At 47.0% G+C, this 24,153-nt stretch overlaps 1 protein-coding gene across 15 annotated transcripts in view; it reads right to left on the bottom strand.

Annotated features, from left to right (window-relative positions):
- Nucleotides 1-1,089: 1,089 nt before the first annotated feature.
- The window catches only part of ANKS6 (ankyrin repeat and sterile alpha motif domain containing 6), a 65,202-nt gene continuing 42,138 nt past the window's right edge, over nt 1,090-24,153 (bottom strand). For 6 of the 15 annotated variants that reach the window (XR_002517505.2, XM_031654349.1, XM_017949699.3 and 3 more), the window contains 4 exons: nt 20,832-20,899; nt 15,061-15,177; nt 6,300-6,396; nt 1,090-2,335 (listed from right to left, as the gene is read on the bottom strand). Coding sequence is in view for 10 of the 15 variants with exons in the window: in XM_031654349.1 (XP_031510209.1) it covers nt 2,286-2,335; nt 6,300-6,396; nt 15,061-15,177; nt 20,832-20,899 (332 nt within the window). In the remaining 5 variants the exon portion in view is untranslated. The other 9 variants (XM_017949701.3, XM_003911456.4, XM_021927327.2 and 6 more) reach the window with 7 other exon arrangements.

Raw genomic sequence — 24,153 nt, forward strand, 5'->3', positions numbered from 1 at the left:
AACTTTTGGATTTCACACACCAGTAAAACTAAAACTATCATCACCATACTCAGCCTCTCCCAAAGTAGGAGGGACTTGTGTTGGAATGAAAGCCAGCATGTAAAATGGAAATATCCAGTGTCAAACTCATGGCCTCGTTCTTGCTTTTCTCATTATCACCTCCACCTGGTACTGGTGCGTGGGGACCACTGACCTGGTCCAATCCCCAGCCCAAGTCTGCATCCCTTCTCTAGCTGCCCTGGCACAGGCTGGCCTAGCCTCTGTTCCTGCCTGAAGAATGCTCCCGTCCCCGGGCAGCTCAGATCCCTGGAACGTTCTTTCTTGTGGAATGCTGGCCCCGTGCCCATGGCCTCCCCAGACCCTTGCCCCACCCTCCAGGGCCCCCCAGCTTCCCCCCATCACCTTCCTAAGGGCCCCTAGGACTAAGCTACTGGGACCGGGGAAGCATAAACAAGGCAGTCCCAACTTGCAAGAATTCTTACTATTCTTGTGAGACAGGGTCTCGTTCTGTCGCCCAGGCTGGAGTGCAGTGGTGTGATCATAGCTTACTGCAACCCTGAACTCCTGGCCTCAAGTGATCCTTCTGCCTCGGCCTCCTAAAGTGTTGGGATTATAGGCATGAGCCGCCGTGCCAGGCCACTTGTGAGAATTCCTAAAAGAAACAGAGAATCACCAAGCTATTTATAGCTTTCAGAAGCCCTCCTCTCCAAATCGTGAACAAGTTGCAGAGGCTAAACAACAGGTTTCGTTTATTTGTCTTGTTGGCTGGGCTTATTCAAATTCCATGTTCCCCTCTGTGCTGACGACAGGCAGCAAGACACTAGGGAGTGTGAGGCCTGCACTCAGACCAGACTGTCCCTTGTCAGCTGTGTGACCTTGGCAAAGTTGGTTAGTATCTGTGTGCCACAGTCACCACACTGACAGAAAGAGGAGTTTCAGGATGCCTCACAGGGTTCCTGTGAAGATGAGGCAAGGTGTCTTCTAGAAGCTGCGCCTGGTGGCCCCAGGGGCTCGCTCCATAGCAGCCATGACAGGCAGGCATTTGGGCAGTGTTTTACGCCTTGGATGAATGCAGTCAAAGTGGGAAGATAACTTCACAACATTTAATACACACAGGCCGACAAACAATAATCTTTCAAAGAATTAAGTCCCTGCATAAACATAACAATAAAATAATAAAAAGTGTCTATGGGGAGGAAAATGGAAACTCACTCTCTTGGGCAGAAACTAAAATGACATTCTAGACTCCTGGCAGTGGATACAGTGGCCCTAGTGAGGGCCCTATAGGGGAAGGCCAAACCCACTCCAGCCACCTGGAGGTAGAGACAGAGTTTCCCTGACAAGGATGGCCATGCCCTGTGTCTCTGCCCTAGAGAAGGCTCCAGCAGGAAATGGACACCTGGGAGGGTCCCTATGCTGATGCGAGACAGCTCCACTCTGCTGGACAGGGCCCCAAGTTGGCGGGGGTCCTGGAGGAAAGGGAGTTCTCAAGGGCAGGGAGATGTGGTCTCAGCCTTAGGAAGGAAGTGCGGTGCCAGGCAGGAGAGCCGAGGACAATGAACTGGGCTTTGTGCTCGAGCTCACTACCTGTGATTCTGTGTGGATCTCCCTTCTGTCATTCCCAAGCTTTGGCAACAACTGTTATTTTTGGGACTGGATTCTCTGCTGGGGGGCTGAAATTAAGGCAGGGACTAAATCCACTCAGGCTGCATGTTAAGGAGGAGCAGAGTGCCCTGAGGCCAGAGGACCCACCTCACTCAGGGAGATTCCTTCTGCAGGCCAGGCCTGCAAAATTTGGTATCAGCTTTATTAGGGAAAATATCAGGTTGGTCTCTTTACACGTTAAACAGTGACTGCTGGTTAACAAGACACGATTAACTTGCTAGGAATGGACAAGGACAGCGACAGGAGAGTGCTTCACAGCACCTCCTGCTGATGGCACCTTCATTCTGGCTGCAGAATTCTCCCAGGAAGGGTCCCGGGCTCTTCAGGAGGCATTTACTTGGAAGCACAGCACGGCGTATCTGTCCAAAGTTGTCCAGCCTCCAGCCTGGCCCATGTCTTCAGGCAGCTCTGAGGCAAGAGCAAAAGAGACGGGTTCCCTGCCCCCTTTTTACCCGCTGGATCAGCTTCTACGACTTGGCCAAACTACCTTTCTTTCTGTCTGCCGTGCTGGGAATCCCACTGACAGCAAGACCCAGAGTCAGGCACATTTGGAGGACAGGTCCATTGGCCACTCCTCACTTCTGTGGGCTCCGATGCCAGCAGAGCCACGTCAGCAGCTGCTACCTCTTGCCGGAGGGAGTTTCTTCTGGCCTCACCCACCCAGCCATGGCTACGTCAGGGCAGAAGGGAGAGAAGAAAGAAGAGAGATGAGATGAAAGGATTTAAAATGTGCAACCATCTCTGAGGTTTCCCACATCTGCACTGCTCCACAGTGTGAAAAGGGCTTTCACTTTCACCTGATCCGTGGGGGCTGCTATCCCCTTGTAACCAAAAGGGAAACTGAGACTCAAAGGGAGTAAGAAACATGCTCAACGTCACACAGCGCTAGGTCTGACTACGTCCAGAGCTCTTTCCAGGGTAACAGGTTGCTTCTACTCATTTCAAAGGACCAAAACCAGAAAAACACGCACCCAACTGACGCCTCCTCCCTGACGATCTAGAACTTACACATTACGTGCTGCCTTTGCACATGCCCCGGTTGGGATGCCCTTTCTCTTTCCTGCCTAAACCTGCCCTTCGAGGCCCCACTCCAGCTCTCTCCTCTGGGGTCTGCCCAGGCAGAGTCTGAGCCATCATCGATGACTTTCCCTGAGCCATATACCCAACACGCTTCATCACCACACCATCTCACAGACGTGCTTGTCTCCTCTAAGATACTATGGGGTTCCCTTGAGGGCAGAGAAGTCCTTTTTCATCTTTGGAGGCAAAGCATACGAGTGGGACTGGCACAGGGTAGATGCTTAGTAAATGTTTGGTAACCAAAAGAATTAAAAAGTAAACATTCTCCTCACAAAACCAGCTGGCCTCCATACAATTTTGCGGCGCTGAACTAGAGGCAGGAGCCCTCTGTGGCCAGCGGGAACTTGGACATCCAGTACCCAGGACACGCCAGCAAGACACTGCCTGGGTGCTGGGAAACAATGCCCTCCACCCTACAGGAGAGCTCAGGGTGGAGCCTGAGCTCAATGCCCTCAAGGCTGGAGAGCTTTCGGAACAGGGACCCTGCCATCTCAAAGCAGGCCCCGTCCCGACGTCCCACTGCCAAGCAGACCACCTCTGCAGAGAGCTGCTGGGGACAAAAAGGTGACCACCAACGGCCCTGACCCACTCCCAGGGCTGCGAGGCCTCTTGCCTGCCGCTGTTCCAGTCAAAGCGGGGCTTCCCCAATGGTGTCCAAGGAATTCCAGTCTTGCAAAAGCACCTTGGAGAAGTGATGAGAGTAATGTGGGAGACACTACGAGCTTCTTGGTCCTGTGAAGAGGCCTGACACGTGTGGGCATGCTGAAGGTTATGAGAGGCCTGCAGCAAAGATGATCACGTAGCTCGCTTTAACTTGGTGTCTGCCAAACCTACTTGACAGGGAACCTCACCCCACTTTCAAATACACACCCTACTTTTCTTTATGGAAAACCTATTAACATCCTGTGGAACTAGAGTTCCAAGGAGCACAATTTTGGGGAATGCTGGTGAAGGTCACCGAGCAAGGGAGGTGCTTCTTGTGGGGGGGGGGGGGCAGCCTCCTGGAAGCAGGCTGGGGACACATGTGGGAAGGGAAGGGGGTGATCAAGGACCAAAAATCACAAAAATAAGCACCCAAACGACCCCTCCTCCCTGACGATCTATAGCCTGATGCTCCGTGCTGCCTGCGCACATGTCCCCGCTGGGGTGCCCTTTCTCTTCCCTATCATCCGCATCCAAACATGCCCAGAAAGGGTGCCAGGGACCTCTTGTGAACCAGCACACAAACTTCCTAGGAGGAAAAGCCTTGGACACTTGAGTCCAGTGAAAAAGAAAAGAGAAGCATCGTCTGGAGCCTCTGCTGTCCTGTCTGCAAAACGGGAATAGCCCCGCTCCATCCAGGGTCATCCACTGAGTTCATGGAGGTCTACATTTGTAGAAAGGTGACCCCCCCGGCACAGCTGTGTATCATTGGTGTTCAATCAGACTTACTGAGTGGAAGCTATACCAGTATATGGTTATGAAAAAAACAGCACCACAGCAAAAAGCAGGCACAAAACCTCAAAGTACATAACGTCAGGGGCCATGAATTTCAGAGGCAAACAATTCTAGGCCTACTGTTAACCCCTGAAGCCATCAGTAAATTAAAACAAGAATCTGAAGTGCTTCTAGCTCCGAGAGTCTATAGGAGTTAGTGGAAAAGGCACAGGCTTGCAAGCCCACCAGGTACAGTTCTGAGCCCAGATCTGCTCCTTCTGGGCTGTTTAACTGGCAAGCAGCTTCCCTCTCCCTAAGCATCCAGTTCCCAATGTGCGAGATGAGGTTACACGATGCCCCCTCCAGGGTGGCCATGAGGATGGAATGACAAAGATAAAGCTGCAGCACACAGTAGGGGATGAATGAGTTGTCTCCTTAAAAAGGCTGGAACATGAGAAACCTTTGTATAGGTGTCTGTCAGTAACAGCTAAATGAAATACTTTGTCTTCAGTCCTGTGGAAAGTTGGCTTCTGTGGGTGGAAGGCTGAGAGGATTTAGAGGAAAAACACCCACTATCAGGGCAGGGGAAGAAAACGACGAGGCTCTGGGCAGTAAGATAACGACATCCTCTGAAAGCCAGCATAGGGGAGTGGGCTTTCATGGCTGGGGGAGAGACAGATAAGAGATGGCACCTCCCAAGGAGACCAACTTGTGGCTCAGCACTGCTCAGGGTAGAGATTAGAATTCTGTGCAGACCCAGCACTTTGGGCACACTGGTTCTAAGCTCCAAATAAGAGGCCATTGAGCTGCATCTGAACTTTGAACCTGAGTCCAGAGCACAAGGTCTGCCCACTCTACCATGCTGCTTCTCAATGTCGGGACCATCTATTTACAGGTGTTCTCTTGCCCGTCGAGAGCCTGAAGGCTCTGGATGGTGTCTGCACACTCGGCACCTGGTATCTAACATAAATGCAACAAGCACTGGCTGAATTAGTCACTCACTGGAAAATATTTCAGAAAGCCACCGGGTTTTAAAAGTCAGGGCCCCTCTAATTTAGTATAATATGATATGGTAGGAAACAACACAAGACAATTCCCTTTTGAGGAACACAGCATTGACAGGATGTAGAAAAAATTCCAAATTTTCACTTCTTTGCCTAGAACCTTTGAGCACCAGAGGACTTTCACGATATGACCCATTAGTCTTCTGCTTCCACTTTCAGTGCAGAAAGCCCTGCAGTGATACGGGTGAGCACTGTGGAGTACCAGAGCATCATCTGGTCTGACCCTCCACTTTGCAGATAAGGAAACTGAAAGCTAGGAAGAAGAAGGGATCCACACAGCAGGCCTCCACTTCTTTCCTTCTATAATAGACTGTCTTTGCAATAAAGAAAAACGCGTTTGACATACACATCTTGAACGCATGCTGTAAGCTGTACGCAGCAGGGGCAGTGGAATGCTAGAGCAGTCACACACATAGCACTGAGGGACCCAGTGGCTGAAAGGGGGTCAAAAAAGACTCCATCTGACAGGTGACTTGGACCAGGAGGGACAAGTTAGAAGTTTTAAGGGACGATGTGGCAGGAGGGCTAACCTCTCACCATAATACATACTCCCCATCTAAGTCAAAAGTTGTTGCTGGGAAGCCACTATGTGGAGACTGCACATCCCGGCCTCCTCTGCATCCAGGTGGGGTCACATGACTAACAGCAGCCAAGGGGACGTGAGCAGGAGTGATGTGTGTCGGTTAAGAGCAAAGCAGGTAAGAAGCAGCCATGCCTTCTCCATCGTCCCTTTCCCTTGCTGCCAGCCAGAAGCAAACTCCGAGGCTCCCAGGGAGGGCGGAGCACAGGATGAAAGGAGTTGAGTGCCTGCATCACTGAGTGAACCAACCTGCCAACCAGAAGCACCCCCACTGGACTGTTACATGGGAATCTGTCTCTGTGTGTTGAAGTTCGTTGCAGCAACAAGTACTACCAACGAATGCAGTGGATGTGAAGCAGGCATCCCGAACAAAGGGAACAACGTGACTAAGGAACAGCAGTGTGACGGGGGCAGGGCTGGGGCCGTGGCCATGTGAAGGGGTCCCGGGATTCAGAGAGCTCACGCTGGTGGCTGCGGGAAGGAAGATCACGCACAGGGGCTGTTGCCAGGGGCCCTGGTGTTGCTGGCGCTGCTCTCAAAGGAAGAGTGAAAGTTGTGAATGGTTTCCTGTAAAATTTGTCTCTCGCGTCCCTGCGGAGGAAATTGAAAACAGACACAGAAAGTCTTATTAAACCTTTTAACCATTAATTCAATTGACACAGTGTTGTTAATGTTCAACTCATACTTGAAAAACCCATGGGCGTCTCGGGGAAAATAAATTACCTAATTGAAAGAGTACCGAGTTCAATAAAAACATACTGAGTCAGAATCTCCCCAGCACCCAACATCACAGCCTGTCAATGCTGCAGAGGCCCTGGGATGCAGGACCCCAAACCCCTGGACAGAGCGGGAGGCTGAGCCCGGGGCAGGACTGACTCTTCCCGAGTCGCATGGCCCAGATTCGAGGTCTCCTTTCCTGCGCCTCTGTGCATCTTTCCAGTCCTCAAATTTTCAGAAAATTCAACGGGAGCCCAGTTTCCTTCTGCTACAGGATAAGAGTTTAAACTGCCTTTGCTTCCCTTTGCCCAAAAGCTGCCAGATTTGTCTTCACAGAGATTCACTTCTCACTCTATTCCTACAACGCCCCCTGCCCCCTATACACACATTTTCAGATGAGAAAAGAGGGTGGATGTGAATGTTCCGTTAAGCCCAGAAAACATCATCACTGCATACCAGGCTCAGAGGCATCAATACTCAGAGATTAAGAACAGAGACTGGGTCCTAGCCAGAGCAACCAGACAGGAAGTCAAACTGTCGCTGTTTGCTGATGACATGATTGTTTACCTAGAAAACCCTAAAGACAGCTCCAGAAAGCTCCTAGAACTGATAAAAGAATTCAGCAAAGTTTCCGGACACAAAATTAATATACACAAATCAGTAGCTCCTCTATACAACACCGACCAAACTGAGAATCGAATCAAGAACTCAACCCCTTTTATAATAGCTGCAAATAAATAAATAAATAAATAAATAAATAAAATACTTAGGAATATACCTAACCAAGGAGGTGAAAAACCTCTACAAGGAAAACTAGAAAACACTGCTGCAATAAATCATAGACGACACAAACAAGTGGAAACACATCCCATGCTCATGGATGGAAAGAATCAATACTGTGAAAATGACCATACTGCCAAAAGCAATCTACAAATTCAATGCAATTCCCATCAAAATATCACCATCATTCTTCACAAAATTAGAAAAAACAATTCTAAAATTCATATGGAACTGAAAAAGAGCCCACATAGCCAAAGCAAGACTAAGCAAAAAGAACAAATCTGGAGGCATCACATTACCTGATTTCAAACTATACTATAAGGCCACAGTCACCAAAACAGCATGGTACTGGTATAAAAACAGGCACATAGACCAAAGGAACAGAATAGAGAACCCAGAAATAAACCCAAATACTTACAGCCAACTGACGTTTGACAAAGAAAACAAAAACATAAAGTGGGGAAAGGACACCCTTTTCAACCAATGGTGCTAGGACAACTGGCTGGCCACATGTAGGAGAATGAAACTAGATACTCAGCTCTCACCTTATTCAAAAATCAACTCACGATGGATTAAGGATTTAAATCTAAGACCTGAAACTATAAAAATTCTAGAAGGTAACATTGGAAAAACCCTTCTACATGAAACCCTTAGGCAAGGATTTCATGACCAAGAACCCAAAAGCAAATGCAATAAAAACAAAGGTAAATTGCTGGGACTTAAACTAAAGAGCTTTTGCATGGCAAAAGGAACAGTCAGCAGAGTAAACAGACAACCCACAGAGTGGGAAAAAAATCTTCACAATCTATACATCTGACAAAGGACTAATATCCGTAATCTACAATGAACTCAACCAAATCAACAAGAAAAAAACAAACAATCCCATCAAAAAGTGGGCTAAGGATATGAATAGACAATTTTCAAAAGAAGATATGCAAATGGCCAACAAACACATGAAAAAATGCTCAACATCATTAATGATCAGGGAAATGTAAATCAGAACCACAATGTGATACCACCTTACTTCTGCAAGAATGGCCATAACAAAAAAAATAAAAAAACAGTAGATGCTGGCATGGAGGTGGTGAAAAGGGAACACTTACATTGCTGGTGGGAATATAAACTAGTACCACCACTATGGAAAACAGTATGGAGATTCCTTATAGAACTAAAAGTAGAACTACCATTTAATCCAGCAATCCCACCACTGGGTATCTACCCAGAGGAAAAGAAGCCATTATATGAAAAAGATACTTGCATACACATGTCTATAGCAGCACAATTCACAATTGCAAAATCATGGAACCAACCCAAATGCCCATCAATCATTGAGTGGATAAAGAAACTGTGGGGGGTGGGTGGGTGGGTGTGTGTGTGTGTGTGTGTGTGTATATATATATGGTGGAATACTACGCAGCCATAAAAAGGGATTAATTAATGGCATTTGCAGTGACCTGGATGAGACTGGAGACTATTATTCTAAGTGAAGTAACTCAGGACTGAAGTAACCAAACATCGTATGTTCTCACGTGTAAGTAGGAGCTAAGCTAGGAGAACGCAAAGGCATTAAGAATGATACAATGGACTTTGGGGGATAGAGGGGGAAAGGATGGGAAGGGGGTGAGGGATAAAAGACTACATATAGGGTGCAGTGTACACTGCTTGGGTGATGGGTGCACCAAAATCTCACAAACCACCACTAAAGAACTTACTCATGTAACTAAACACCATCTGTTCCCCAATAATCTATGGAAATAAAAAATTAAAAACAACAACAACAAAGAACAGAGACTGGGCTGGGCATGGTGGCATGCACCTGTAGTCCCAGCTACTTGGAGACTGAGGTGGGAGGATTGCTTGAGCCCAGGAGGTCAAGGCCAGCCTGGGCAATAGAGCGAGACCCTGTCACAGTCTAGGTTTAGAGCCCATTTCTCCCATTTGCTAGCAGGGTCACCCTGAGCAAGATACTTAATCTCCCTGGGCCTTGGTTTCCTCATCTACAAAACAGGGATGATAACAGTCCCTCAGGTGATGGCTACGGGATTGTCAGAAGGCCTCAGACACAAAGCTGTCCATTGCAGCACCATTAATACAAAGTTTGAAAATCTGTATAAGCAACAGGTAGGAAATTTTTAAAAATTAATTTTAGCACATTTCCCCATCAGACCTTGTGTGGGTAGCTGGACACAGGTCCTATCCTCAGAGGGCAGCAGCAGATTAAACATATTTTTAAAAATTAATAAATATGGTCAAAATGTAAATTAAATTAAAAATGTATCATCTCTGGCAGACTGTTCTCTACTAAGAGTGAAAAGGGGGGAAAATCCACTGAATGAGCCCAGACTTCAAACTTTCTTTCATTTCATGGGCTCCCTATAGGCCAGAGGGGCCCCTCTCCAGACCCCCACACAGACACGTCTTGTGCTGATGAGGCCTCCTAGACTCAAGAGGACAGTAAGATTCTCCCTTCATTCCAACCCATCCAAACAATTTTAAATAAGCTGGAAAAATGCCCTCCAGATTCCATCAACACAATCCAAAGGCTGGAGGGTATGACAGAGCATTGGATGCCAGGTCAGAGCATCTGGAATCCCCACTCTATCACTGATTAGCGCCAGCATCCCAGGCCCGCCCCTTTTCCGCTAAGTATCTGTAAAATGGGGATAATGTGACCTGCCAGGGCTGCACTGAAGCTCACCCTGAGATAATGAATGGGGTGGCACTGTGCAAACTGCAGAGGGCTAAAGTGTAAATGGAAGGGTCGACAACAATGTTATTATTAAACACCACCTTAGCCTTAATTGCCTGAGAAATGAGGTCAGGGCAAGACAGGGTTCCGGCCCTCGCTGCCTGCTAACCTTAGGAGGGAGCTGCAGATGATTAAAACCGTAATTGTTTCCTGCATCTACAACTGATTGAAGATGATAATGATAATTGCCCTTTAAAAACCCCTGAGTTTCAAAGGACCTGCCTGATAACTCTCAAAAGGGAAAAAAAACCAGCCATTAAATGTAGAAAAAAGGTTCACCTATCTAGTATTTCAAAAAACGCAAATTAAAACAGGGTACCTTTTTTTGCCTATCAAATTAATAAAGATTAAAAAACAAACTGATGTGATACTGGCAAAGCTGCAGTGAAACGAACAACAAACTCTCACACACTCACAGCCAGTGGAACTGTTCACTGGCTCTTTCCAGAAAGTTATTCAGATGTACATATACCTTGATTCCGCCTCTTTGATTCAGTAATTCCACTTTCAGACATCTACTGTGAGGAGATGATTAGAAGGCCTTAGACACAAAGCTGTCCATTGCAGCACCATTTATACAAAGTTTGAAAATCTACATAACAGGTAGGAATTTTTTAAAAATTAATTTTAGCACATCTATGCAAATTTATATGAAAAAGAGTTCTTAATGACATGAGTAGCTGCATATATTTCATATTAAAGAAAGCAGGAGATAAAATTACAGACCCAAATTTATCTCAGTCATATTTTTAAAAAAATTTAAGGGTGTGGTGATGCGTGCTCATAATCCAAGCTACTGAAGAGACTGAGGTGGGAAGATCCTTTGAGGCCAGGAGTTTGAGGCCAGCCTGGGCAACACAGGAAGACCCCATCTCTTTAAAAAAGAAAAAACAAAGAAAAAGGACACAAAACACTACAGAGTAATCTGCCCAAAGGTGAACAGTGTTGGCCTCTGAGCGATTGGATTGTGATTTCTTAAAGAAATTCTTTTCACCATTTTGGTACTGTGTAAATTTAATAAAATCATATGCACTGCACTGACAACCACAAAAAAAGGGCAACAGAAAGAAACAATGACTTAGAACCAACTAACTCCTCATTTCTGGTAAACCTCCAATATGTAACTCGTCCAAAACTAACAAACTAATGAGCAGACTCGAGCACACATTACAATTCCAGTACTGGGGTGGGTTCATCTGGAAGTGATATGGCTTGCAGGCTGGGAGTCCACAAGCTTTGCTAATATTACTATGCCTGATAAGACTTGCTGATGTTATTATATTACAAGCCAGGTGTTTGGTTAATACTCACTTAAAAAAATTTTAGGCCAAAATGCTCAATCTTATTGATTGTGTAAAAAATGCATTTTATATCACACCCTGTTTTCATGTAAACATATATAACTGAAACATTTTGTCCTTTCTATCTGCAAAAGCATGTTGCTATTTTCTATTCTATTTCCTAAAATGTGCTGCTCATGCCCCATTAAATGGATTCTAAAACCCATCAGTGTGCTGTGGGCCACAGCTAGAAAGACACTGTGGGGAAGGAAAGCTGGGTCTCCCCATCTCATGTGTCCTGGTCTAGGCTCTCCAATGTGTACAGAGCACGAGAGCCATAATGGGTACTCTCTCTTGGTTGGCCAAGCTTGCGTTGCAAAAGAAAAAGTATGAATGTTACAAAGAGAAGTTCATGCCCTATAGCAAAACCAAAGAGGCAGGAACCCTTGATGTCAAGGTCAGGCAAGTCCAGTCTAGAAGAGCCAAGGCCCAGAGCATCTGAAGGCTGTAAGCGCAGTGAACTGGCTCTTGGAAGCCACCTTTGGCCTGAGGAGCTCTTTGCACATCTGAGAACCAGCACACAGTTGCAGTGCTAACTTAGAATAATGCAGCAGAAGTTAAATTTGCTTTTGTACTATTACATTTCTCCTAAACATGCCTTTTCTCGATGACTCATGATGATACACGGTCCTCACTTTCAGAGGACTTTATCTGGTACTATATTTACTTTTGAATAACAGGGTCTTTCTCCAGGGAGGTGGTTCAGATCGGCTCCTTCTCCTTGTACCTATTACTGTGTGGAACTGCCTGACTGCAGGGTGGATGCTGCCTGCTGGAGGGAAATGGGTGGGATTGAGTGGTGCTCTTGGCCTGGCATGTCACAGGCACCTGGGCCTCTTGGTTGGGAGCTGGTGAGCTGGGCCCCTAAGTAGGACCACTAACAGCTGTCCCTTCTGCTTCTCCTAATGGGGCCTGTTTAGTATAGGATGCAGACTGTCATAGAACAGGGAATGAGGGGAAGGGGGGATGAATTTGAGAGGAAACTGAAAAAAGGCTCTAGTCTGTATAAACTTTAAGAACAATGTCCTCTATCAGGATGGGCTCAAGATGTCACATCATTCACTCTGATGATGTCAGTTAAGTTTCCTAAGGTTTGCAAACTAGCCCCGTCTGTCTGCTTTTTGTGATCCTGGGCCAAGGAGGACACAGTCACAGAGGGCAGAGAGGAGGTTCTGGAAGCATTAGCAGTTGCTATCTGGTGGCTCAGCTCCCGGCCTGTCCTCTCACTGGCCCTGCCTCCAGAGCCTTTTCTGTCCTTCTTCCTTAACTGGCTTAAGCTTGGATTTTCCCCACTCCATTCTTTCCTTGGTTCACACATCTGGCCTCTGGAGGCCAGGAGGAGAAAGGTTCCTCTAACGCCTGGGCTACAGCCCTTCACCGCCCCGCCATCCCTCAGCCACCTCTCCTCCCCAAAGGCCTTTCCCTTACTTGATGGCGTCATCCTTTACCACCTTGGGTGCCTTGCTCTGTCCCTTGGGCTTCCCCACATCTCATGTCTCTTGTTCTGTGCTCCAGTCATTCCTTTATTCTTCAAACACACTGTACACCTCACCACAGGGCCTTTGCACGGGTGCCTACCTCTGCCTTTCCACTCTTGCTTCAGGTCTCAGCTGCCTTGCCACTCCCTCAGGGGTATCTTCTCAGCCCTGACTCCAAGCCAGGAGCTCTCACAGCACCACCTGCCTCTCCTTTATGTGCTGTGGGTTAGTTACACCGAGGCAGCTGGAGTCCTTGGGTGAGTTCCTCAACTTCTCTGAGCCTTGGTTTCCTCATCTATAAACTGAAACTGACTTCAGCGGCTTTCGTAAGGATTAAATGAATGACTATAATGTATGACATGCTCAGAGCACAACGCAAGGCACAGAGTGATTCTGAATGGTCAATACCCACACGGTGCCTGAGACATAAAGGCTCTTTTTCATGACTAAATCGATGCCCCAGTCTTCAGAGATTGTTCTGGTTGATTCGCCTTCTGTGAGCCACCCTCAGGCTTCAGTTTCTTGGATGATGCCCTTCCTAACAGCCGAGATCTGCCTGCCTCTGACAACCTCCATACCTGCCTTACCCCCCTGCCCTCCCCGCTGACATCTAACAGCAGAGCAGAAGCGGTGCTGGTCCGGAAGTCAGGCATCACTGCCCAACTCTGAGCCTGGGCTTCCCTATATGTAAAGTGAGGTGGTCCAGGCCCATGCAACAACCAAGAAATGTTTAGAATCCGGCCATTTACAGAGGAGAAGTAACTAGTAAAGACTGGAGGAAAACTACTTGGCCTTGGGATGCCCAAAGCAATGCTAAGGGCATCCCTTTGAAGGATCACCTCGTAGCCTTCAGGCAGGAAATAGGAATGACGACAGTGACAACAAAAACCACCGCCTCCAATCCTGGCAGGGCTGAGAGGAGCCGCCTCTGCACAGCACAGTGCTGCAGAGAGGTGAAGAGAAAGAGGCCAGGAAGCCTGGGTTTAGAGTCTCCCTCCACTGCCCACCACCGTGTGACCTGGGCACCATGCTCCCCTCCCTAGACTGTGCACCCTTGCCAGCCAGACGAAGTAAGTGTAAGGACACCGGCCTCCTTGGGCTGTCTCCAGGACTGATGAGGAAACATATGTAGTGATTTGTAGATGATAAAGTACCATGTAAATATTTATTTGCTGCTGGTGCTATGTGTCTGTTCAATATTTCTGTGCATAGTCCAGCAACATAAAGAACCATAAAAGTGGCCATGCTCTCTGGTATCTCTGCATACTGTGGAACACAGAGGGAGGGAGGGAGGGAGGAAGGAAGGGAGGAAGGGAGGAAGGAAGGGAGGGAGGGAGGAAGGAAGGAAGGAAGGAAAGGTAAAAAGGCAGAGATGTCCATTATGGCAATATTCATAATAACAAAATTCCAGGCATGAGACTATTGTCCAGCAAGTGGAAAGCTGTTAGGCAAAGTGTGAAAAAGCAGCAGGTAAACAGCTACTGCACATTGTTGCTGGAAAAAAAAAAAAAAGCCACCCTATATTAAGAAAAAAAGCAGACAGCAAAGGAGTTCCAAAAACCGAACAGCAATTACAATGAAGCTTGCAAAGTGAGTGGTGATTTGTCTTTTTTATTTTTGTGGTTCTTTTTGTTTTTGGTGTGTGTGTGGCTCTGGGTGGGCGCAGGGTGGGAGCATTGATATTTTTAGCTTTAAAGCTGATGAGAAATTTAACATGAGACAAAAATGTGGGAAGCCGACAATAGTGACTGACTGCTGTCTGTGTGCCAGGAGCTCTGCTGAGCATTTTAGTCCTTGACACAACACCATCATCCCCACCCTACAGATGGGGACAGCGAGGCTCAGAGAGGTGTTCGCCTCACCCCACACAGTGAGTAAGTGAAGGAGCTGGGATTCAAACCCAGGCCAGCCTGACCCCAGGGCCTGTCTGTGTCAAAGGCTCGAAGGCTCTGCTTTCACAGCGCTCCCGAGGGCCACACCTAGCCCTGTGCATTGAATTAGCTAAGTGAAGATTTCAGCTCAATCTGGGGAGAAACTTTATGGGGGAAGAGGCCATGCTGGGAGGCAGTGAGTGCTTGCTCACTGTCAGATATGACAGAGGAGAGGAAGTAAGACCTTCTCCAGATCCCAGGACCCTGGTGAAGCTCTCAGATGTCTGAAACATGGAAATACAAGAAACGGAGAACAGTACCTTGCCTGCATTCAGTTCAGAAATCGCTGCCAGAATCTGCTGCCTGGACCCATCTGTCTTAATTCCCAGCTCCTTCAAGTCACCGTCAGTCAGTGTGAGGAACGCTTCCATGTCCACCTGGGGAGAGAGAGGGGATTCACCACCATCTGCTGGATGCCACAGATTCTTCCCAGCCACAACAGCAATCTCATGATTATGAGCTATGAGTGCTTATTAGTAGTAAACTGATGATGATTTACTACTTCTAAGTCCTGACTTTATCTTTAAAGCATTGTTGAAAACATTTAAAAAAAAAAAACGAACTCTCCTCAGATCTGGCTCTTGGATTTTCTGAACAGATGCATTTTAGGAAGACCCTTAAAATGAGCCAAGTAAGGAAAGTCTCTGAGATAGTCATCTGGGTGGCTAGAACAGGAGAAATCCAAGACCTGCTATTAGAAAAGTTAACTGCAATGTTGCTGTACTTTTAACAACGTTGGATACTGTGCAAATGTATGGCAGTACTCACCTCGTCTCCCCCACCATGCACGAGACAGAGACAGACTGTGGAAAGACAGAGTGAAGAAATAAGCAGAAGCAATAAAGGAGAGAGGGCCATGGAGAATGAGAGCAGAGCTCAGAATAAGGGCATCTCAAAACTGCAAGCCTTGGTTTCTACGGGTGAGATCCTGATAGCTCTGTCAGCCCTGCCTGGCCCCTGGACAGGAAATCAAGCCCTCTGCTCCACTGGCTTCTGTTCCTCTACGGCAAGGTGGAGGGAAGGTCGGAAGGGGCTCCAATGAAGCAAGCACATCCATCACCCTGCATGTCGGACAACAACGGCCTCTGGCATAGGGGTCCACACCTGGCAGGATCCAATCCAGGTCCACTGGAAAGCCAGTCTCAGTGTTAGACCAGAGGAGGGTAGTGAGCACTATGTGTGCAAAGCACCTTCTGAGGATTTCAGATAGACTGAGTCATTTAACCCTCATGACATCAGCGGGGTAGATCACTATCCCCACTTTGGAGACAGGGAAACTGACACACAGAGTTGGTTTTTTTTAGCATTCAATGTAACATGGCAAGTGGCAGGGCCTGGCTTTGAACCCTGGCAGAGGGCTCCAGCATCTTCGCCCTACTCTACAATGCCACATCATTCAGCCGCAGATTCCCTGGCCTCCCTCATGGGCTTTTCCTGAGGGCAGTAGCCCTCTTGCTAACATGACTTCACTTCCCTAAGCATTAAGGCATTGGGTCCCCGGTCTGGGCCCCTCCCCCTGGGGAGATGCTGTTGCAGACAATGCTACAGCTTCACAAATCAGACTCCAACAACAGCGCTCATCTGGGAGACGGGACAGAGAACTGGCTGCCCACACCCACGTCTTCAGCCAGAGCTAAGCAGAAGGAGGCTGTGTTGCCCTGGAGACAGATAGGGTGCCAATTCCCACTCACTGCCGGGGGACCTGGGCAGGTGCCTTACCTCAGTTTCCCCACCGAAAAATTATAGTCCCACCATATAAATTACAGGGTGGATGCGAGATCTACAAAGAGAGTTTACAAACAGCTTTATGATCTACGTTTACAAACTACAAGATACTATCACACTTTAGAGATATGCTAGTGCCATTTAAAATGAAACTTGCATAACTTCTTGAAAATCCTCAGTCTTTCACTTTATAAGCAGGCTTTATTTTACATTCCCTCATACCTAACAAGATTAAATTTTTTTTTTCTTTAAAACATTTGATTTATGTAGGGATAGAGATTTTCTTTCTGAAATTTTCCCTGCTCCCCATCTTTCCTTTTCTCTGTTAACAGTCATTTTACTTTTCTGGATTAAAAACAAACAAAAACCTCGAACCAGGTTTGAGTCACTGGGGAAGAATCTGCTCCTTTAACCCATCCTTAGCCCTCCCTGAGATGCAGGCACCCCCACCCCTCTGGCAACAGTAAGCTCCTGGCATCTCTTGGGTGTTCTATAGCTCACAGAGTGCTGAGGGGCTGAATGGATGGGTGATGCCATTTTAATGGAAACCACCTGCCCCAGTCCTGCTGGACACGAGTCTCTCCCCACAATCCCAACCCCTAGCAGGGACCCCACATCCAGCCTGGCACCATGGCCAGTCCTCAGCGATTCTGACGTCCTCAGCACCTGCCCTCTTGGTGAGGGGCCCTCCACCTCCTAACTGGTCTTTCCCTCCCAGTTATTCTTCCCCTTCTGCCCTTCCAACCCCTGTCCACCTCCATACCAGAGGCTACAGACCTGTCCAGCCTGCATCTACCTCAAGCCCGTGGTGTACAGAAGCAAGTCCACGCTGTCCAGGCCCTGCCTGGTCAAGCTCCATTCCCTCCTCCTGATGGGCTGGCCTTGGCCCAGCCCCAGCCAAGCCAGAGTACCACAGGCTCCCTCAATGAATCCTGCTCCCTCTTCCCAGATGCCCTTCCAGGTCCGTTCCCCCTCTTTCTCCAAACTTCAGCTTAGTTCTCAACCCAGGTCTTCTCTGGCCCTCATTTCATAGACCCCTTCTCTGGGTTCCAGAGTATTCTGGGCATCTGCATTTCCCAGCACCCGGCTCTGGCAGAGGGTCTGGCAGGGGCAGGGTCTCAAGTACTTAGTGTGTGTTTGTTGACTGAATGAATGAATGACTGCATCAATCAATCAATCTTCTGCCTCTCCATCTGCACTGACCTTCCCAATTCTGACCTCCGTCAACCCTGGGAGATGCCAAACTCTCAGGGCTTATTCTAGGTGGAGAGCACCAAAGACGGAATTCCTCTCCTATGACTACTTGTGAAGGGGTAGCAGGAATGAGGCAGAAATATCCCAGTATCCTTTCAATATTCATGCCCTATTTTTTAAGCAACAGAATCCCAATTTTTAGCTGGGCATATTTCCACACAGTTAAAACATATTTCTGAGTTTCTTTTGCAGATCAGTATTGTCAGGTGATAAACTTCTGGTAAATGAGATATAATAAAGACTGTGTAGGACTTTGGGGAAGTCTCTTTAAAAAGGAGGGAATGCGTCCTTTTTCAGTCTCCTTCCATCCTGCTGCCTGGAATGTGGATGTGATAGCTGGAGCTCCAGTAGCTATATTGGACTTTGAGGATACAAGCCACATATACTAGTGGGGGTGGAGCAGAGAGCTAAAAGGGGCCAGATGACTCATCTCCAGACTTTCTGTGGGAAAAATCACCTTATTTTTTGTTTAAGGTACCATTATTTTGGTATTTTTCAATACACATAGTCAAATCTACCTTAATACAGGTAGAAAGATGAAAATTATTAGTCTGTCTTTAGCTTCAATGTGGTAAGATAAGAACATGAATTAACTTCATTCCTCTTCCAAATTCTCACTGATTGACTGTAAGTGCATATTAATGGAGAGAATTGTTTACTGTTGGAAACTAGGGAAAAGTGCTATCTACCTGCCAGATACTTCCAGGAGTTTCTGCAAGGGACTGAGAAGTACCCATGAAGCTGTGGTGATTGGGTCTGGTGGCAATCAGCAGGGTTAAAACCTCAGTCCTACTAAAGCCTCCAAGGAAAACACTGGGTTGTGGGTCCATATAGAGAGTGCACCCCTACAGTGTAACCAGCTCATATGTTGCCAGAGAGAAACTAAGTAAAATGAAGAGACACTGAGCTTGGCCCCCAGCAAGCACAGGCACCTGTGTCAAGTAGAGATGAGGGCACTGCCTCAGCTAACCTCACATGAACCTACCACACACAGAGGTCCTCAGCCAGTGGCTGCCAGCCCTCCCCATGGCACCGCCTCAGGCCCCAGCTCCCTCCCTGACCCCAGAGGCTGCAGAAACTTCTAGGTGAGTGAGTTATTAAAATTAGAGCGGTGCGGTGGCTCACGCCTGTAATCCTAGCACTCTGGGAGGCCGAGGTGGGCGGATCATGAGGTCAGGAGATCGAGACTATCCTGGCTAACACAGTGAAACCCCATCTCTACTAAAAAATACAAAAAATTAGCCAGGCATAGTGGTGGGCGCCAGTCCCAGCTATTCAGGAGGCTGAGGCAGGAGAATGGCATGAACCCGGGAGGCGGAGCTTGCAGTGAGCCGAGATCGTGCCACTGCACTCCAGCCTGGGCGACAGAGCAAGACTCTGTCTCAAAAAAAAAAAAAAAAATCAGAGCAAATCTGCACAGCCTGCCTTCCTCTCCCCGTGAACATTCTCGAAGCTCTGTACGTCAGCTGAAACACCCCCATTCCCTACGCTGGACAACCACAACAACCTCTGAATGAAGGAGCGGTGAACTCGCAGACATGCCAGGTCAGAAAAAGGGGTAAGGCCAAGAAATCAGAACAAATGTCACCCTGTGAGCCAGAGACATGATACCTCAGGAAGCAGAAGTGTACTTTAAGATGTGTTCTCCTTATACTCCAAGAAGGCATAAACATATCAGCAAAAGCAGGCAGCGATCAGCAATAGGGAAAGATTTCTTGGAGAAAGTCATTGCTAAGGTTTAAAACACCAGGGAGGCAGGAATGGTAGACTGCATATGGCAGAAAAGCAAACAGGAGGAGGAAAGCTACTGTACCCTCTGTTTGTTTCTTGAACTAAAATACAAGCTCCTCAACTGCATCTCAAGTCTGGTGGGGACAATGAGTGATTCTCATGATTGCTCTGCAATTGTGACAGTTTTCACCTACTAAGCGGCTCACTAGAATGTTCTAAACCAGTGACTATACCCTGGTGGCTGGTGGGCCTGTGGAGGAGTTTTACTTGGCTAAAACAGTAAATTTTTTAACAGCTTACTGAGATATAGTTCATCCACCATACAATTCACCTATTTATACAATTCAATGATTTTTAGTATATTCACAGAGTTGTGTAACCATCACCACACACTCAGTTTTAGAACATTTTCATCACCCCCAAAAGAAACTGTGTATCCATTCCAGTCACTCCCCCTACTCTGCCCATTCCACCCGCCCACCCCTCCACCCAACTCTCTGGCAACCACGAATCTACTTTTCGTGTCTATAGATTTGCCTAGTCTGGACATTTCATATAAATGGAAGCACACCCTATGTGCCTTTTGTGACTGGTTTCTTCCACTTAGCAAGATGTGTTCTGGTTCATCCATGTTGTAGCATGTGCCAGTATTTCATTCTTTTCAAGGCCAAATAATATTCCACGGCACAGGCATATTTTATTTATCCATTCATTAGTCAATGGACATTCGGGTTGTATCCACAGTTCGGCTTTCATGAATAATGCTGCTACAAGCATTTGTGTACAAGTTTCTGTGTGGACGTATGTCTTCATTTCTCTTGGGAATATACCTGGGGGTAGGACTGCTGGGTCATGTAGTAACTCTATGTTTAATATTTTGAGGAAGTGCCAAACTCCAGAACAGTATTTTTTTAATGTGAATCTGAATGTTTTTAAACACAGAGCAACTCTCTCCGACCACCACAGACTCTAGATCCAGACACATAACACAGGTTCCTCAGGGTTTACTATTAGCCCACTTTAAGCCTATAAGTCTGCCAGTCAATCACACACAACAAAAAAATGTTTTCAGGACAGAAAAAAACTTTTCTAGAGAAAGTAGTGCTCAAAATTACAAAATTCTATCATAACAAAGCTAGCCATAAGTCCCCAGGATTTCACAACAACAAACTGAACTAAACCCGCTGAACATGAATTCTATTTCCTCAGCTGTCTCAGTGCAAGAGATCAATTTAGGCTTGCAAAATGAAAACCTACACATTTAGACAAAGTTTTCTTTTACAGTAAGATTTAAATTGACATTCAAAAAGAGCATTCTTACCTCTTGTTCCTCAAAAATGGGCTGATATTTCTCAAGTGATAATTTCTTAAGGATTCCGGTCAGTTCATCTTCAAGAGGGAAAGGTGAAAAAAAAAAATTTTAGAATTTGGTAAAATGTTATCAAAAAAGTGGTCTCCAAACTTCTATAAAGTAGTGGTAATCTTATTTCAAATGAAATTCTATAAGAAACACCAACACAGAAAGCTGATCTCAGCTGGGCTCCTGCAGATGAGGCTGGAGGTGGGTCCTGAGCCACCTGCACCCTCTTCCCCTCAAGGTAGGTCCTCAGCAATTGACAAAACCCCACGTCAGGCTGCAAAGACACAGAGAGCCTGGGCCAGGACTGACTGATTCCCTCCAGAATGCGACCCTCAAGTTCTGGGAGTTGCAGCTGCCAGAACTAAAACTCTGCCTTCTGCGCGAGAAGGCACTGTAAATGCCAATGCCTGCAGTAAATGCCAATGCCAGCAAGTCCTCAGCTAGTGTGAGGAAGAACTTAAGAAAGAAGGTGGTGGGCTTCAGAGCAGAGCCAGGGTTTGGCTCAAGTGTGCAGAGGCTGTGGCCTTCCTGAAGGAAAAAGGCATCTATGTGGAACAGCAGAGCCAGAAGGGCAAAAGAGGATGATTTGGGTGTCAGAACAGGGAGAATAAAGAAAATGAGACAAAACCAGCACCTGAGGGCTTGGAGAAATAACTCACTCACACATTCAAACGTGATTTGCCAAACTAGGCACTGGGGACTCAACAGATACCAAAACAGACAATAAGAAGGCTGATAGGGGCCGGGCAGGTGGTGCGTGCCTGTAATCCCAGGGCTTTGGGAGGCCGAGGGTGAAGGATCACTTGAGCCCAGAAGTTCAAAACCAGGCCTGGCACTACAATGAGATTTCATCTCTACAAAAAATTTAAAAGTAATTAGCTGGGTGGTGTGATGTGTGTGCCTGTAGTCCCAGTGACTCAGGAGGCTGAAGCAGGAGGATCACTTGTGCCCAGGAGTTTGAGGCCACAGTGAGCTGCAATTATGCCACTATGCCATTGCACTCTAGCCTGGGCTACGAAGCAAGACCCTGTCTCAAACAAACAAACAAAGGCTGATAGGCAAGACAGCAAGAAAGAAGAGAGCAAGATTAATGCAGATGACAGCATTTCCAGTTTTACAAACGCTGTTTTACAGAGGATGGTCACGGAAAGACTCTCTTATAAGGTGACCTATGAGCAGTAAATGAAGGAGTGAGTTATGCAGATATCTGGAGTAAGAGCATTAGGCAGCATCCAGACAGGGAAGAGCAGGTGCAAAGGTCCTGAGGCAGTGGATGTGGCTTAAATAAGTGATCAGGAGGCTTGGGTTCCTTCTTTTCTTAACTCACCCTCCCTCCCTCCCTCCCCTCCTCCCCTACTTCCTCCCTCCCTCCATCCCTCCCTCCCTCCCTCCCCTACTTCCCTTCCTTCCTTCCAGCACTGACTACCACTGTGCCCAATGGACACTGGGTAGCAAGGATGGAGAGGTCCCTGTTGTGATGCTCAGTGTGGCTGGGAGGATGGGATGAGGAGGGTGAAAGCTAATACACAGTGCTATCAGTCAGCCTGTACATGGATGAACCACTTGCTCTTTACAACACCAATGAGGTAGATCCTATTACTGTCCCCATTCACAGATGAGGAACTGAGGCACAGAAAGGCTCGATACCACATCTTGGGTGAGGTCATCTTGCTAGACTGTGGCAGAGCAGGGAATCAAGCCCAGTGATCTAGTGGTCTAGCTACTAGGCCTGTGCTAGGCACCTGCTCTCCACTTTTCTCATGGGTGGTGCATGCTACGGTGAAGAGCAAGAATAGGGCGAGGTGGGGACAGAGAGGACAGCTGACCCAGCCCAAGGGACTAGGGAAAGCTTCACAGTAGAAAGGCTACTGAGCGAGGACGTATGAGACAAATCAAATCCCAATCCACACATAATCTGTTGTATTTCATGACACCAAACCTTTGCTCTTGCCGTTCCCTACACATGCAGCCTTGGTCCACAGTGGTGTGCTGGTAAATGCTTAACAACTGGTTCTCGGGGGGAAGATGTATGCATGTATACAGGCACATAAATCTATTGTTGATTTTACTAATATAAATGATTTATGGTACACGATTTACAAATAATAAAACATATAATATTCTTTCTTATAAATTCCATATAGCCAATTGATTCTCACCAAATGCTTTCATTTGTTTTTGCCCTACTCTTGTACCCACAGCCAAGGAATATGGTTCCAACATGAACGCTGGCTGAGAGTTTTGTTTACATGAACAAGAAAGATAAAAAGAAACAACAAAGACTTAACGTTGGAACTTCAGGTGAGCAACTTGGCTGAATCAGATAACGATTTTCAGATACTGGAAGAATAGTTTCTCAATTTTTTGTGTGATTCACAAGATGACAGTTACAGACACAACATACTTTTAAGTTTAACCCTCACTGTTAACATTTTTCCATCACTGCCTAGATTACAAGTGGACAATATCTATAAGACAACAAACCAAGCCCTGGATTGCTTGCGACCAGGGAGGTTGAGGCTGCAGTCAGCTGTGATCGTGCCACTGTACCCCAGCCTGGGTGACAGAGTAAGACCCTGTCGCAAAAAAAAAAGCAAGCCCTGATTGACGGCATTTGCCAGTTTCCATGGTGTGAATACCCCCATCATAGCCAATTTCAACCTACCAATCTAATATCCCTGAGAGTGAAGCTGAGCAGAGATGCGCAGTAGGAACACATCATTATGGGGTATTCACATTGCAGATATGAGATATACACAACCTCAAGAGCACAGATAATAAAATATACAAAAATGAGTAAAAAATACATTTTAAGTACAATATACTGTTATATTTCTATAATTTAGTTAATTCTAAGTTCATGTGATTTGTAAATAATGGTTGTGTTTAACAACTAGCTTGGGCATTTCCTACAAACTGAACAGTCAGCTCTGGCACCCCACTGCCTGTCTCTTCCCAGCGTCGTGGTCCAGCTGGAGTGCCCGTTTGCCAGGGGAGCCTTCCACGGCACATGGTGCTGATAGCAGGTATGACCTCACCTTGTGTTATACTCTAATGTCATTATGTTGAATGTGTCTGTCTCCCTGTGAGTTCCCCTGGGTGCACAGGTTAGGGCACCCAGGGGACTGCCCAATAAAACCTCCTGGAACTAATGTGAGGCTGAGAAGGTGATGCTGTCACAAGCCTTGCTGCTTCTAACAGGTGGAGTCCAGAGAGGAGGAATGCAGATGGAGAGATGAGGCGGGGCAAAGCTCACATGTGTCCTCGACTGGGACCACATATT

Source organism: Papio anubis, chromosome 13, assembly GCF_008728515.1.
Source record: "Papio anubis isolate 15944 chromosome 13, Panubis1.0, whole genome shotgun sequence".
NCBI lineage: Eukaryota > Metazoa > Chordata > Mammalia > Primates > Cercopithecidae > Papio > Papio anubis.